This window comes from Podarcis liolepis (assembly GCF_965112155.1).
Source record: "Podarcis liolepis genome assembly, chromosome: 3".
NCBI lineage: Eukaryota > Metazoa > Chordata > Lepidosauria > Squamata > Lacertidae > Podarcis > Podarcis liolepis.
In genome coordinates this window covers 8233336-8247642 of record NC_139557.1, presented here as the reverse complement: position 1 = coordinate 8247642, position 14307 = coordinate 8233336, and the positions used below count along the sequence as shown (strand labels likewise).

Sequence of the window (14307 nt, the reverse complement as noted above, 5' to 3'; positions counted from 1 at the left end):
GGGGTAAAACCGTAAAAAAAACCCTCAACAACTTCAATCCCAAAGAATCAACAACTTTGGCCGATCCTCATGCATGCTCTCTTCACCAGATCTGGCCCTCTTTGAAAAAAGTTTGGGCACCCTTGATCTGAGTCATAGAGGGATTAAAATAATGTGCAACTTATGCTCCACTTCAGAATTATACAAATAAGTACTTAAAGACAACAGTAAATGTCATCATCCCAATCCAACCAGCATTTAGGAACCCATTTCACGAATGAACATTCCCCAGTCACATAGTTTGCTTTTGGGGTGAAACAAGGGATCACTAATGTGCAAGGAAAAGGGCACACCACATAAACTCCTATGCCCCAGTGCAAGAAACACCTCCAAAAAGGTGAGATGCTGCTCTAATGGAAGCAGAGAACCACCTTTACTGCAGTTTTTTCTGTGTACCATAAACACTTCATTCACAAACCAAGAACTTTCACAGCTTCTGCCACAATTGTATTTCATATGCTGCTTCTCCATGTAGTTGGTCCAAATATATGCAAAGCCTACCTCTACAACTTTCATTAACCAGCTGGAGGACACCCACCCAAAAAATTAAGAATGGGTAGCATTTGACCAAAGAAGGAAGAAAACTTTAACTCTATATTCAGTTTTATTTACTTTTATATTTTCAGTACTTAAAACAGAGGATTGAAAATATTCCAAAATTTCCTGGTTCTACAAAGGTCTGAGTGCCTAAATACCCAAGATGATGAGATATTTGCAGCTCTCTCGTCTAGTATAAAGAGGCTTGCACTGAATTAACAGGGAATAAAAATTACTAAGTGGGAACAGAGGTATTCAGTTTCTTAAATATTCTCAAATTCCAGAATATTCTAAATTGTTGAATATAATGCCAGCAGGGTTAGAGACAAGTTGTACAATGTTGCATATTTTGCGAATCTAATTTGCATTCAAAGATCTGCTGCATATGTATTCAGCATCTCTCAAGCCCTCTTGTTGCACAATAAATTCATTCGCTCAGTTATTACTAATCCCAACAGCTAGATTACTATTCCTTATTCCTCAGATTCCAGAATCACAACTGAATTAAGTAGTCAGAATTTCTCCAGCTCACAGAATCATAGAACTATAGAGTTGGAAGGGACACCAAGGGTCATCTTGTCCAACCCACGGCAAAGCAGGACTCGCAACTAAAGCATCCATGACAGATGGCCATCAAATCTCTGCTTCAAAACCTCCAAGAAAGGAGAGTCCACAAGCTCCTGAGGGAGACTGTTCCGCTGTTGAACAGCTCTTACTGTCAGAAAGCTTTTCCGTGTGTTTAGTTGGAATCTCCTTTCTTGGCGCTTGAAGCCATTGGTTTGAATCCTACCCTCCAAAGCAGGAGAAAACAAGCTTCTTCCCTCTTCCATGTTCTTCTGAAGTAGAAGAGGGGAACTGCTAGCTTATGACCAGACGTGGCCCACAGCACCATCCCTCCTTGTCCCTTTCCATGCTTAAAGAGAAAGAACAAGCTTTCTATTGACTCCCAATAACTCTTTTGACCATGGGTAGGCAAACTAAGGCCCGGGGGCCGGATCCAGCCCAATCGCCTTCTAAATCCAGCCCACGGACGGTCCGGGAATCAGCGTGTTTTTACATGAGTAGACCGTGTGCTTTTATTTAAAATGCATTTCTGGGTTATTTGTGGGGCCTGCCTAGTGTTTTTACATGAGTAGAATGTGTCCTTTTATTTAAAATGCATCTCTGGGTTGTTTGTGGGGCATAGCAATTTGTTCATTCTCCCCCCCCCCCCCGCAAAAAAATATAGTCCAGCCCCTCACAAGGTCTGAGGGACAGTGGACCGGCCCCCGGCTGAAAAAGTTTGCTGACCCCTGGTTTTGACTTGATTGCTAAAGGCATGTGGGCGGGTGAATTGGTCGGGTTATATGAACACCCTGCCAAAGATCTCCCTTGTGGAGCAATTAGGCATTTGAAAAGAAACAAAAATAAAAAACCACCATTCCCATTGGCTCAACTGGGAGGCTACCTTCCAACTCTTAAGTGGTGCACAGGAAGGGGTGGAGAGAAACCCACAACTGGAGAGGGAAGGATTAGGCCAATCAGAAGGTCGGCGGTTCGAATCCCCGCAACGGGGTGAGCTCCCGTTGCTCGGTCCCAGCTCCTGCCAACCTAGCAGTTTGAAAGCACATCAAAGTACAAGTAGATAAATAGGTACCACTCCAGCAGGAAAGTAAACGGCGTTTCCATGTGCTTCTCTGGTTCGCCAGAAGTGGCTTACTCATGCTGGCCACATGACCCGGAAGCTGTACGCCGGCTCCCTCGGCCAATAAAGTGAGATGAGTGTCGCAACCCCAGAGTCGGCCACGACTGGACCTAATGGTCAGGGGTCCCTTTACCTTACCTGTGATCTCTGTCATTCCTCATTGCAGGAATGCTTTTTTTCCAGGTCAAGTTGCCTGGTGTCAAGGTGTGACTATACACGTGCACACACACATATGTACCGCGGACTGCAGCGCTGCAATAACACCGTTAACTAGATAAAAGTTATGTCTCTCTGGCCTGCAAGTTCCTTACTGTGCAACTTCAAAAAGCCCTTACATACAGAAGTTAAAACATTTCAACTTTGAAGGCAAGTATACTGCTAAAAGCACCCGTTCAAACCCTCTTCTTGCCCAGAGCCCACTATTTAAACTAAAAGAAGCTTAATTTTTGTTTTGTTTTGGATGCAAGGCACTGGAACTCATGTTTATATTTCCCAGGACAGCCTTTCCTGCCTTAAAAGTGCAGGCTGATGTCGCGACAGGAGAGCACAACAGGGGTCCCTGAGGATAAATACAGTTGGGTAATTACTGTTACTACAAAGCCATTGATAATATTTCATAGGAAGGGGCTGCCTGGGAGAGAGAGATAGAACTAACATCACACAGGGCAATCTTTGGGAATCCTCTGAAGCAAAGTAATGTTATATTCAGATTTGTTGCGCTTGTTCTCACTGCTATCCACGGATACTTGGTTCCAGAGCTCAAAGAACAAAAGCAGTGCATGAAATGTTCTCTCGCTCAGGAAAAATACTAACAACAACAGTCATTGAGAAGCAACGGCAGCAGCCTATGTCCTCCCACCCACACAGTAGCAAAAATCATGCATTCAAGACACAATAACGTTCGGTTTTTAAAGTTGTTAGAAGAGCTGATAGAACAGCTGTGCTGGCTGGGAGTTGTAGTTCAGAAGATCTGGAGGGCAACAGGCTGGGCAAGGCCACCGCAATAATTAATCAAGCGGGCAACAGGATTTTATTTATGGAACAAAATTGATGTACTGCTTAACTGTAATAAAACCTCTAAGAGGTTTCCAATAAATACTAGAACTATATTTTTTTTTAATAAAGTAAAATTAACAGTAAGAGAGATTGAAATGCAAGTGGGATATTCTTCCCTCAGCCCCCATCAGCAATTTTGGAATAAGATTGGCCTAGGCTGTTTTTAAAGATCACTGAGGTAGCACATGACGCAGGCTAAACACGCTAAAGTCCTCCATATACTATTATGGTGGCACTGTTGGTCCTAGGACTTGCCGATCAGAAGGTCGCCGGTTCGAATCCCTGTAACGGGGTGAGCACCTGTTGCTCGGTCCCAGCTCCTGCCAACCTAGCAGTTCGAAAGCACGCCAGTGCAAGTAGATAAATAGCTACCGCTCCGGTGGGAAGGTAAACAGCGTTTCCGTGCGCTGCTCTGGTTCACCAGAAGCGGCTTAGTCATGCTGGCCACATGACCTGGAAGCTGTACGCCGGCTCCCTCGGCCAATAAAGCAAGATGAACGCCGCAAACCCAGAGTCGGTCACGACTGGACCTAATGGTCAGGGGTCCCTTTACCTTTACCTATACTATTATTGGTTACTTTTTAAAAAAATATCAAAAAAAGGGCATATCCAGACACAGGTCTGTTTCTTACCGAGTGTTCGAAATTAGCCAGGTGCCAGACACATTTTGCACTGGCTTTCAACCACTTGCGACAAAGTGAAGATGCCTGGGTTCCAAGATGGCAGATGATATCTCCACCATGGAGGTGCATGCCTGGGGATAACTGAATCTGGACTGTTTTCACAAGCTAATACCACATCCTGTTAGAATTCTATCAGTTATATTTTATCTGAACAAGCAGAATGAATCCTGGAACCAAAATGCTTTTTCTGTGTGCAGCCTGAGCAGGAACAGTCACCATTAAGAAAAAGAGGTCAGGGTTTAACATGTACAATTTCAAACTGAAAAGATGTAAGGATGTTATTGGACTACGTTTATAAGAATTATGATTTGGAAAGCCGTTCTAAGGATATACATGGAAATTCAACTAAGGGGAAGCGAGGAATTCACTTAACAATGTCAATAAGTGTAATTTTAATAAGGATACGATTTATGTTTGTTTGTGTGTTTTGTTTGCGTATAGTTTTGTGAAACTTAATAAAAAAAATTTGAAAAAAGAAAGAAAAGAAAAAGAGGTCAGAATAGGCCAATATATACATGGACTGTCCCTGGATCATGGGACTTTTCTTCTTTATGTTTTCAAAGCTCTTAACCTAGCTCAAAGTAGCCAGATGTTTAACTGAGAATCAATCACAGTCAGTCCATCATTTGGAAATAAGACTTTAGAGCTGTCTTGCCCCAAAATGGCAACTAGACATTCCATTTTGGTGACTGTAACCTTGGCTTAAGAAAAGATATTTATTAAAGTTTTTAAAGTATAACAGTAAAAATGAAAAAACAAACAAACAAACAAAATACAAAATACAACATAATACAACATAAAAACAATTTAAAAAACAAATAATTTTCCATAACATATCTTCCTTACGCTTATTTCCCCGGACCTCCTCATACCTCCCTTCTTTGTATTCCACTTCAATTTGTTAATTCAGCAAATCCTTACCATTAGGCTTTTACCCATTTATAGACCTTTTTTTCGTATCTCCTAAAGCGTTACAGCTGGAAACCACTTAGTTTCTATCCAACATCCTTCTAACATTCATTAATTTTTCAATATTTCTTTAAATAGTCTTTAAATTTCTTCCAGTCTTCTTTCACCAACTCTTCTCCCTGGTCTCGGATTCTGCCAGTCATTTCTGCCAATTCCATATAATCCATCACCTTCATCTGCCATTCTTCCAGAGTGGGTAAATCCTGTGTCTTCCAATACTTTGCGATGAGTATTCTTGCTGTTGTGGCATACATAAAAAAGTTCTGTCCTTCTTTGGCACCAATTGGCCGACAATGCCCAGGAGAAAGGCCTCTGGTTTCTTCAGGAAGGTATATTTAAATACCTTTTTCAGTTCATTATATATCATTTCCCAGAAAGCCTTAATCTTTGGGCACGTCCACCGAAGGTGAAAGAATGTACCTTCAGTTTCTTTACATTTCCAACATTTATTATCGGGCAAATGATAGATTTTTGCAAGCTTGACCTTGGCTTAAGAAGCCATTTTGCGCCTGGCTTATATACCTGAGATTCTAACACTGTTTTTACCCCAGCTTTCTCACAGAATGTGCCATTACTAACACAAGTACCGAAATATCATGAAGCAATTCTTGTCATCGGACCAGGAAAACAGATATGCTGGCTTTGCTTACTCATAGGAATCTGCCTTATACAGAATTAGACCACCAGGTCCACCTTCACAAAGCGGCGGCAGCTCTCCCAAGGTTTCAGAAAGGGGTATATCACCATCCCACTTGGAGCTGTCAGGAATTAAAACTGGGGCCTTCTGCAAGCCTAGTATGTGCTGTGCCCCAGATACGACCCTTCCCATCATTGCAGGCTCATCAGGCAGCCAACACGGACCCCTTCCCTTGAGGTCGTTTTTCTCCCTCGCACTGGGCTTTCTGTGGGAGTTAAGAGCAGCAGCCTACTGCTGCCACCATAGCTTTGCAGAAAAGCTCAGCGAAAATATCATTGTGCGGGACGAGGCAGGAGAGAATGGAGGAAATAGGGACACACTCTGCCAGTGCACAGGAGGAAAATGACTTTATGGAACCTGGAATCAAGACACTTAATCTTTCCATAAACTGGCATGAAAAGGAGGAAGAGAAAAGAGGAATTTGTATTCATTCAGCTGGCTCCCAATTTGCAAACCATGGTTTGTTGGGAGTCAGTGTTATGCCCACATTAGGCCAGTATCATAGAGATGCAAACTTCAAGTCAATAATACTTCTGCTTCCGATGTCACAAGCTTGAAACAAATGTCTTATGTCTAAGAGTGAGCTGGCAATAAAACACTACTCAAAGTTGGGATTAACTCTTTATCAGCAAAAATATGATCTCCACAAACTTGGTTGAGTGTCAGGCCTAATGACACTTCTTGGGTAGTCTTACTCCCTGAAAATCAGTTGTCGAGACTGAAAGTCCCTGTCGCCTCACAGCCATCTATGTCCCTTCCCCTCCAGGGCTTTCCCTGCAAGGGGCTTTTTCCCATTGCAAGTCTAGGTTTCTAAAGCTAGAAATGATTACATACATAGGAAACATTCATCTACAAGCAGCATTCTACGGCAGGCACATGGAGTTTTCACCCAGCCTTAGACAAACAACAAAACAAAACAAAACCATATTGTCCCATACAGAGGCATGAATTTATTTCATTTCACTTTTACCCATGTTCTTGCAAGGAGCTCAGGGACACTTACGTTTGATTCCCAAGTGGCTTCCCATCCAGGCAATTTCAGGCTCAAACCAGCTAAGCTCCAGCCTTCAGCCTATTCTTAGGAGACACCTTCCTGGCCTCCCATGCTTCTTTCCTATTCCACCGGAAATTCCCTTGAGCAAGAACCTTCTTAACCACAAAACAGAAGCCTACACCAGGCAGTTTTACAACCTATAAAACAGGAATCTAAAGCAGGTAAGGATTACAGGGATGTTGCAATGGGTCCAGTGGAAGCAGATATGACACAGCCCTCTTGCCTGCTCTGCCCTCAGTGGACTCATCTGCAGCAAATCCAACACTGCTACTAGGTGGGCAGCTAGCAAGGAAAATAAGCACTTTTATTATTCTTAATCATCAGTTATATCCTTAACGTACTCACACGAGCTCTTCCTTATGCCTTAAATGGCAATTTATAGAAATGTTCCCACGATGCCACCACTCCCACCCACACTTAAGGTTTAAATCAGGCTTCCTCGGCCCTCCAGATGTTTTGAGACTACAATTCCCAGCATCCCTGACCACTGGTCCTGCTAGATAGGGATCATGGGAGTTGTAGGCCAAAAACATCTGGAGGGCCCAGGTTGAAGAAGCCTGGTTTCAATCTTGTGGATTTCACAGACAGGAAACTTTGGGGTATTTATCCATTCAGCATTAGAGTACCACAAACAGGTTGATTTTATTTTCTAAGGCCAAAATCCTTAGGTCACCAAAGAAATGCCAATGACCTCAATGCAGCAGTGGGAAACCTTAATTAGGGGCTCCATAGGGATGCCAATTTGTCACATGAGGCTACTATCCAATTGGGAGCTCTGGGGTGAAGCTGATCCAAGCAGGGCTTTAAGTCACCACTGCTCAGTTGATTAGTGGTGACTTCAAGCTTCCCCTTGGATTGGCTGGGGTCTTCCTCTGCAGTGTCTTGAACTCAAATCACACTGCAAAGAAAAAATGGGTGACCTGGTGCCACGCAAGGGATGGCTCCTCACCTGACAAAGTGACCTGAGTGAAGGGCAGGAAACAAAGGAGATGAAAAGGTTCCCTGCTCCCGCTTAGTGGAATAACCCTGGAACAAGCTGTTGAATTGCAGTCTAACACCTGATCTTACAATGGAAGGGGTGGAAAGGTACCTCCAAACAAAATTAGCAAAACTGTGAAGGTCAGCTTACAAATGACCAGCTTCACTTAAAAGCATGATTTACACTAGACCAAAGGATGTCTAACCCTGCAGGACAAGGGGAGGAGAATCCAACTTCCAAGGAAAAATATCCTTTAATTCCAGAGTTTTCATAGAATTGTAGAATAGGAAGGGACCCCTGAGGATGATCTAGTCCAAGTTCCTGCAATGTAGAAATATGCAGCTGTCCCACATGGGAATCGAACCTGCAACCATTGCATTATCAGCACCACACTCTAACCAACTGAGCTATCCAGATGTTTTATATACATCTCTCTTGCTGTGGTCTAAACCACTGAGCCTAGGGCTTGCCGATCAGAAGATCAGCAGTTCAAATCCCTGCGACGGGGTGAGCGCCCGTTGCTCAGTCCCAGCTCCTGCCAACCTAGCAGTTCGAAAGCACGTCAAAGTGCATGTAGATAAATAGGTACCACTCCGGCGGGAAGTTAAACGGCGTTTCCGTGCGCTGCTCTGGTTCGCCAGAAGCGGCTTAGTCATGCTGGCCACATGACCCAGAAGCTGTCTGCAGACAAAGGCCAGCTCCCTTGGCCAGTAAAGCGAGATGAGCGCTGCAACCCCAGAGTCGTCCACGACTGGACTTAACGGTCAGGGGTCCCTTTACCTCTTGCTTCAGAATACATCTTCTTTCAAACTTTATACCCTAGGCCCCTTCCATACATTTGTCTGCAAAGGAAGTTCTGGGTATTGCAAAAGATTCTAAATGCAACCTAGAATGCACACCCAATCCTCCTTCTTTGGGTAACGTTAACCAACCCACACTTCCAAGGAATCGTAGAATTGGAAGAGACCCAAGGGCCATCTAGTCCAACCCTCTGCAATGCAGAAATCTCAGCTACAACATCCATGACAGATGGCCTTCCAACCTCTACTTAAAAACCTCCAAGGAAGGATAGTCCACAATCTCCCAAGGGAGTCCGTTCCATTGTCAAACAGCTCTCACTGTCAGAAACCTTTTCCGTAGCTTGTCAGATCATCTTCTTGAAGATCCCCTCCCCCAACCCCACAAAAAGCCTTCAAGGAACTCCAACTTCCCTTGAAATCTTTTCAGAGAAACCTCTCAGTGGAAGAAGAAAAATGGTTCCTTCTTTTCTGGAAGTCTTATGAGTACTTTCAGAACATTAAAAGATCAAACCAGGCAGACTGAGGCAAAATTGAATGAGGCAGAAGTTTACCAATATATTTTTCAGAGTGCATCAACAGTGACAGTGTGTTTAGAATTTTTTATTGTTATTTTTGCTTAGACAGGCTGCAATCCTCTTTGTAAAATAACCACTTCTATGTAGATATGCATTTCATTAATGATTCTGTGTGTGGTAGTCTTAAGAATATGGATTTTGGGAGTTGTTCTTTGACAATGTATTTCCACAACTGTAAACCTTGGAAATATTAGTGTTATAGTGTTACCCTTTGGCAATGCTTTAGCAATCGTACTTTTTACAATGTTAGCATACCAGGCTAGCTGGTTGTAAAACCATCTTACCACGCTTTGAGGATACAAGCAGTATATCACACCAGAAGAATTTATATGCCGGCACAAAATATCTTTATATCAGATCATATCCGTAAGGTTTTAGGTAGTGTCTCCATTGGTAATACTTACAGTGATCAGTTACTTTTAAAGATTGTTTCTAATAGGAAATGAAACTAAAGCTTAACAGTAATCAGTTAATTGAACATTTACAAGAAAGTACATTAAAATCATTGGAGAACTTCAGCCCCCCCCCCGCCAGCTGCTATTTAAATGGTGTATTGCTAACAGAAAGCTGCATGTAAAAAGACTTAATACTTCCATTCCCATTCAACCTTGGTTAACATAATGCACCGAAGGGAAATGTCTTGCACACTTAACTGTCGATTAATGTACTGGGATACAGGAAGTTACCTAGGTTAGTATTCAAGTGCATGGAATCCCGTAACAAATGTAAATATTCATGCAAATGGCCTAGAATCTCTGCCATCAATAATGGTATTAGCTAAATCAAGGGGGGGGGGAGAGAAAAAGACATAGTCTTTAACAGCCAATACATTTCTCCCTGTTGTGCAAAGTCAAGATGTCTGAACAAGGCGGTATGTGCTGAAAAGACACCATTCAGTTCTTCATCCTCATTCATCTAAATATAAGCAATGGCAAAAATGGCATCAATGAAAGCAGGGAAAGAAACACAAATTTGATATTTCCATTTTCAGGTCTAAAAATCACCTGCATTAATATTACAATGCAACTATTAGAAGGAAAAAGGACAACATGTCTGGCACTGGCCAGGCCAAAAAATAATACTTGGAGCATACAGTTACACGTTGGCTCCCTCGGCCAGTAAAGCGAGATGCGTGCCACAACCCCAGAGTCGTTGGCAACTGGACTTAACTGTCAGGGGTCCCTTTACAGTTACATTTATCCTACGAATTAGCTGTGGCCCTCTGGTTCATTAAACACTGTCACTGTGGCTCTCTGTGCTGGAAAGGGTTGGCTATCCTGATTTACAGCTGCTAATATTTTGCAGCCATCTGCAAGAAGGAAGGATTTTTGCTTTGAGTCTTGCACATTCCATACTGTGAAATCAATGATGGGAAGGAAGCCTGGGGTCTTAAGAGATCTTGTTGGAAGCCCCAGCCAGCATGGTCCATAGTCAGGGGTGATGGGAGCTTAGCCCAGCCACATCTGCAGGGCCACACTCTCCCCAACCCTGCTATAAATGAATGCTAAAAATGGTTGCTTATAGCAGACACCCCACCCCTGCCAAAACTAAAATAGCCACCGCCATTGGTAGAGAGGACTAGGCAACTGTTTTTATCATCCTTGTGCCCATGCCAAATAAGCTTGCATCAGACTGCTTACTATAAAAGGGACAGAGATTCTGCAACAACTGTGTTGGTCTCACAAAACAAAGGGCATTTCTAGATGTTAGTGGTGCTGAAACAGGAAGTGCGATGTAAGGTATCTCATGGTTAGGTGCCACACAGATAAGGCGACTAATTACAAATGCCCACTGGATTCTAACTTTGAGCTACTCCTTTGGATTGCATGTGGACATCTTCAAGTGGACTGATCACCAGCATGCCAGCACCGTCAGCTTGGAGGAGAGCAAAATGAGCGGCTGTAACTAAATTTTAATGGGATTTGCCTTTGCTGCAGCCGAGTAATTACGTAGTTCAAAACGGCTACAAAGAAAGCTATGAGGTGAAAGCCAGCCATTTTTCCCTAGTTGCAACCCTCATACCAAATCTACAATATGGGGAATGCAGCTCTGAACTACATTACAAAGCTGTTCTAAGTCACTCTCCCACAGGCCCCAAAATATTGTCATATACAATCTCTCAGCCTTGTCTACTATCCCTACTTTGCAGCATGGGTGCACAGTTTATTTCTTTCTCTCACAGTGTAAGAAGTGTTTGCAGAGGGTTTTTTAAAAAGCTCCAAAGTTCAGATGGTTCCCACAAGAGCAATGAATTTCTCCCTTACTTCTTGGGGATGGGGTGAGAGGGAACAGAACAAAGCTGCCAATCATTGCAGGGCCCATGATTTCTACACCGTCTGTTGCCCAGGAGCACTTTTCATTTTGCCACCCTAAGAAGAGACTTCTCCATGAAAAGAGAGAATCAGGCAAGCCAGTGTAAAAACTTGTACTCTGGCCCTTTCCCTGTCCTCACAGCAGCAACCTGTCAAGGTGAGGAGTTTAAGGCTTGATCAGAAGAACAGAAGACCTTAGGAACAACGCAGGGCCTTCAATTCAGGGCCCAACAACAAACCACAGCCCTGTATTCAAAGCAGCCTTGGAAGCAGAGCCACAAGCAAGATGGATGTTGGAGCAATCTTCCTTCCACCTTTGCAAGGCCCAGAAGCCCGAGAGGGTTTTGCAGCAGTCAAGTGCAGCTATATATTATTTTCGCGGCAGCTACAGATCACAAACTAAGCAGCAGACGATTCACAAGACTGCGAAGATTCTCTCTTGTCAAACTCCAGCTAGAAACGGGCAAGGGCGATTTATGTAAGAACTGCTCTTTCCCTCCAGCCCTCCCCGTTTCCACAAAGCTGAATTAGCAACAGCAACATCCTCTCCACGGATGTGCGCTTCAAACCTTCGACCATCAAACGTTGCATTAAGGAAGGGGGGGGGGAGGAAAGGGGGGGGAGAGAAAGTGACTCACTTCCCATTTCCAGCATGGAAACGAGGCCCCTTTCTGGTGCCAATAAGGACTATTTTGACCAGGGCGCCTATTTCCAAATTCTGCAGGGTTGCCTTTTCTCTCTCTCTGCCCCCCCTCCACACACACACAAACACAAACACAGTGTGTGTGTATAACCCCTGCTTCTCTCTCCCTATTCAGGAAAAGGGCAAGGCAGCAACGACAGCGAGTTGGTGAATGAACGAAGGCTGAAGGTTACCGGATTTATGAATGTCAAGATCATGTGACAATAACGGGAACCCGTCTTATTCACAAAAACACAGGCCGAGGGAAAGTGCCGCGGTGCGGAGGAAACGCTGCCGAGCCCGAGAGAGAGAGAGAGAGAGAGGTGTGTCCCCGAGGCAAGTCACCTTTCACCACTACTAGCCTCAGCCGCCCCGCCCCGCCACTTCGCCAAAGGAAAGACGTGCCTTGCAGGAGAGGTGCGGTTGCACGGAGATCAAGCGCGGGATTCGTCTGTAAATTAAAAAGCTTTCGAGGGAAAAGGCGGCTTGAAATTAATTAAGGACCCCCCCCCTTTCTTTGCACGCACTTTCCCGCTCTTACACACACACACGATGCCGATCCGCTGCAGCGCTAACCACGAGCTCCGAGCAGCGCCTGGGGGACCGAGGCTGCCTCGCCTTCTGCTAGTTATTTTTTATTTCAGTTCCTGTGCCGCCTTTCGCCCGAGGCCCGCAGGGCGGCTTGCAAGAGAAAAGCACACGAGTGCGTGGCATAGTAACAAGCGGACACAAACGCCGCCCCCTGCACAGCTTCGCAGGCCGACGGGAGCTGCTGCTGCTGCTGCCCACCCGCTCCCCCCACCCCCCAGCGCAACTTCGGCGCCGGCCCAGGCCCGAAGCCTGGCTTTCTCCCCTCGGCGGGGCCCGGATCCGCCCGGCAGCAGAAGCCCGGCCTCACGCCCCCCCCCCCAGCTCGCTTTCTTTCTCCCGCGGCCAGAGCCCCGACTCCCGGCCTCCGAGGAGGGCGGCTTGCTCTCTCTCTCTCTCTTTTTTTTATGAATGGAAACGCGTTATGCAAATGAGCGCGATTCAAGGGGGGGGGAGGAACACGACGCAGCAATGGCGGACGCGAAGGGGGCGTGAGGGGGGGGCCCGAGCCGCGGAACAGAGCGGACCGCGAAGAAGCGAGGGCGCCGCGGGGCATTGGCCCCAAGCACATCCGGCGAAGGAAGCGCAAGGCGTCCTCTTAGCCGCCCCCCCAGCCACTTCCCAGAGGGGGGGGGGCCGTACAACATCTCCCCCCCCCCCACGAAAAAGGAGAAGCGGGGCGCCCTCCGCCACAGCCTCGCCACCCAGGAGGGGGCGTCGTCGTGGGGGGGGGGGAGAGACTTGGGAAAGGGCAAAGATGCCCCGGCCGAGCAGCGCTCTCTCCAGATGCTCCCCCGCCAGATGTTCCCCCTCCCTCCCTCGCAGCCGCCCCCCCCCCCCGCGGCCGGCCACTTACTCGTCGGGGTGGGCTTCTTCGGTCATCTTCTCCCCGTCGGAGCTCATCCCCCTCCGCCAGCCGCCTGGGGGGCTGCGCGCCTCTTCCTCATCTTCCCGGGGCTTCACATCGCCGGGAGAGATGCGGGGAGCGCGCGAGAGAAGAGCGGGGGGAGGACGGGACGGAGGACGGCGGGGAAGGCCGCCTGGGGGGCAGGGATGGAGAAGGCAGGCAGGCAGGCGGGGGGCCGGTGGCCCGCCCCCCCCCTCGAAGGCCTGGTCGGGGCAGGCGAGGAAGCGCGGGCTCAGCGCGCGGGGAGGCAGCGCGGCGTGGGCGCCTTGTCGTCCGGTGCGCCCGGGCGCCTCCTCCACGGCAGCAGCGGCAGCAGCAGCCGGCGGCCCCGTCCGAGCCCCATCGCTGCCTTTACTCCATGTTGGATTCTCGCCGCCGCCAACAGGAGGAGGAAGCTGGGCGGAAGCGATGACGTGATCCCAGCCCAGCTGCTGTCGGGGAGGGAGAGCGAGGCGGGCCGGCCCCGCGCCAGCGCCGCTTCCCTCCCGCGCTCCCGGGACTCCAGATGGGCGGGAGGAGGCGGCGGCCTGGGGCCAGCGCGGCTCCGCGGCCCGCCTCGCCCTCCGGCTCCCAAGCGTGGCCCCGGGGGATGCTCCGGGGGGAACGGGGCGCCCCCTTGGCCCGCGGGTGGGTGGGTAAGGGTGTCCCCCCCCAGCGGCTTCCAGGGTCCCGGCACGTGCGGCGCAGCGACGGGGCTTCTCTGAGCGTGTGCAGAATGCTCCGCGAACCGATCGCAGCTCCCCCC

At 47.2% G+C, this 14307-nt stretch overlaps 1 protein-coding gene across 1 annotated transcript in view; it reads right to left on the bottom strand.

Moving 5' to 3' along the window:
* SPRED2 (sprouty related EVH1 domain containing 2) overlaps positions 1–14006 on the bottom strand; it is an 85009-nt gene extending 71003 nt beyond the window's left edge. The window contains exon 1 of the mRNA XM_083495263.1: positions 13512–14006. Coding sequence (XP_083351389.1) covers positions 13512–13558 — 47 coding nt within the window. The 5' untranslated portion in view covers positions 13559–14006. The remainder of the gene's footprint in view (positions 1–13511) is intronic.
* Positions 14007–14307: the final 301 nt, after the last annotated feature.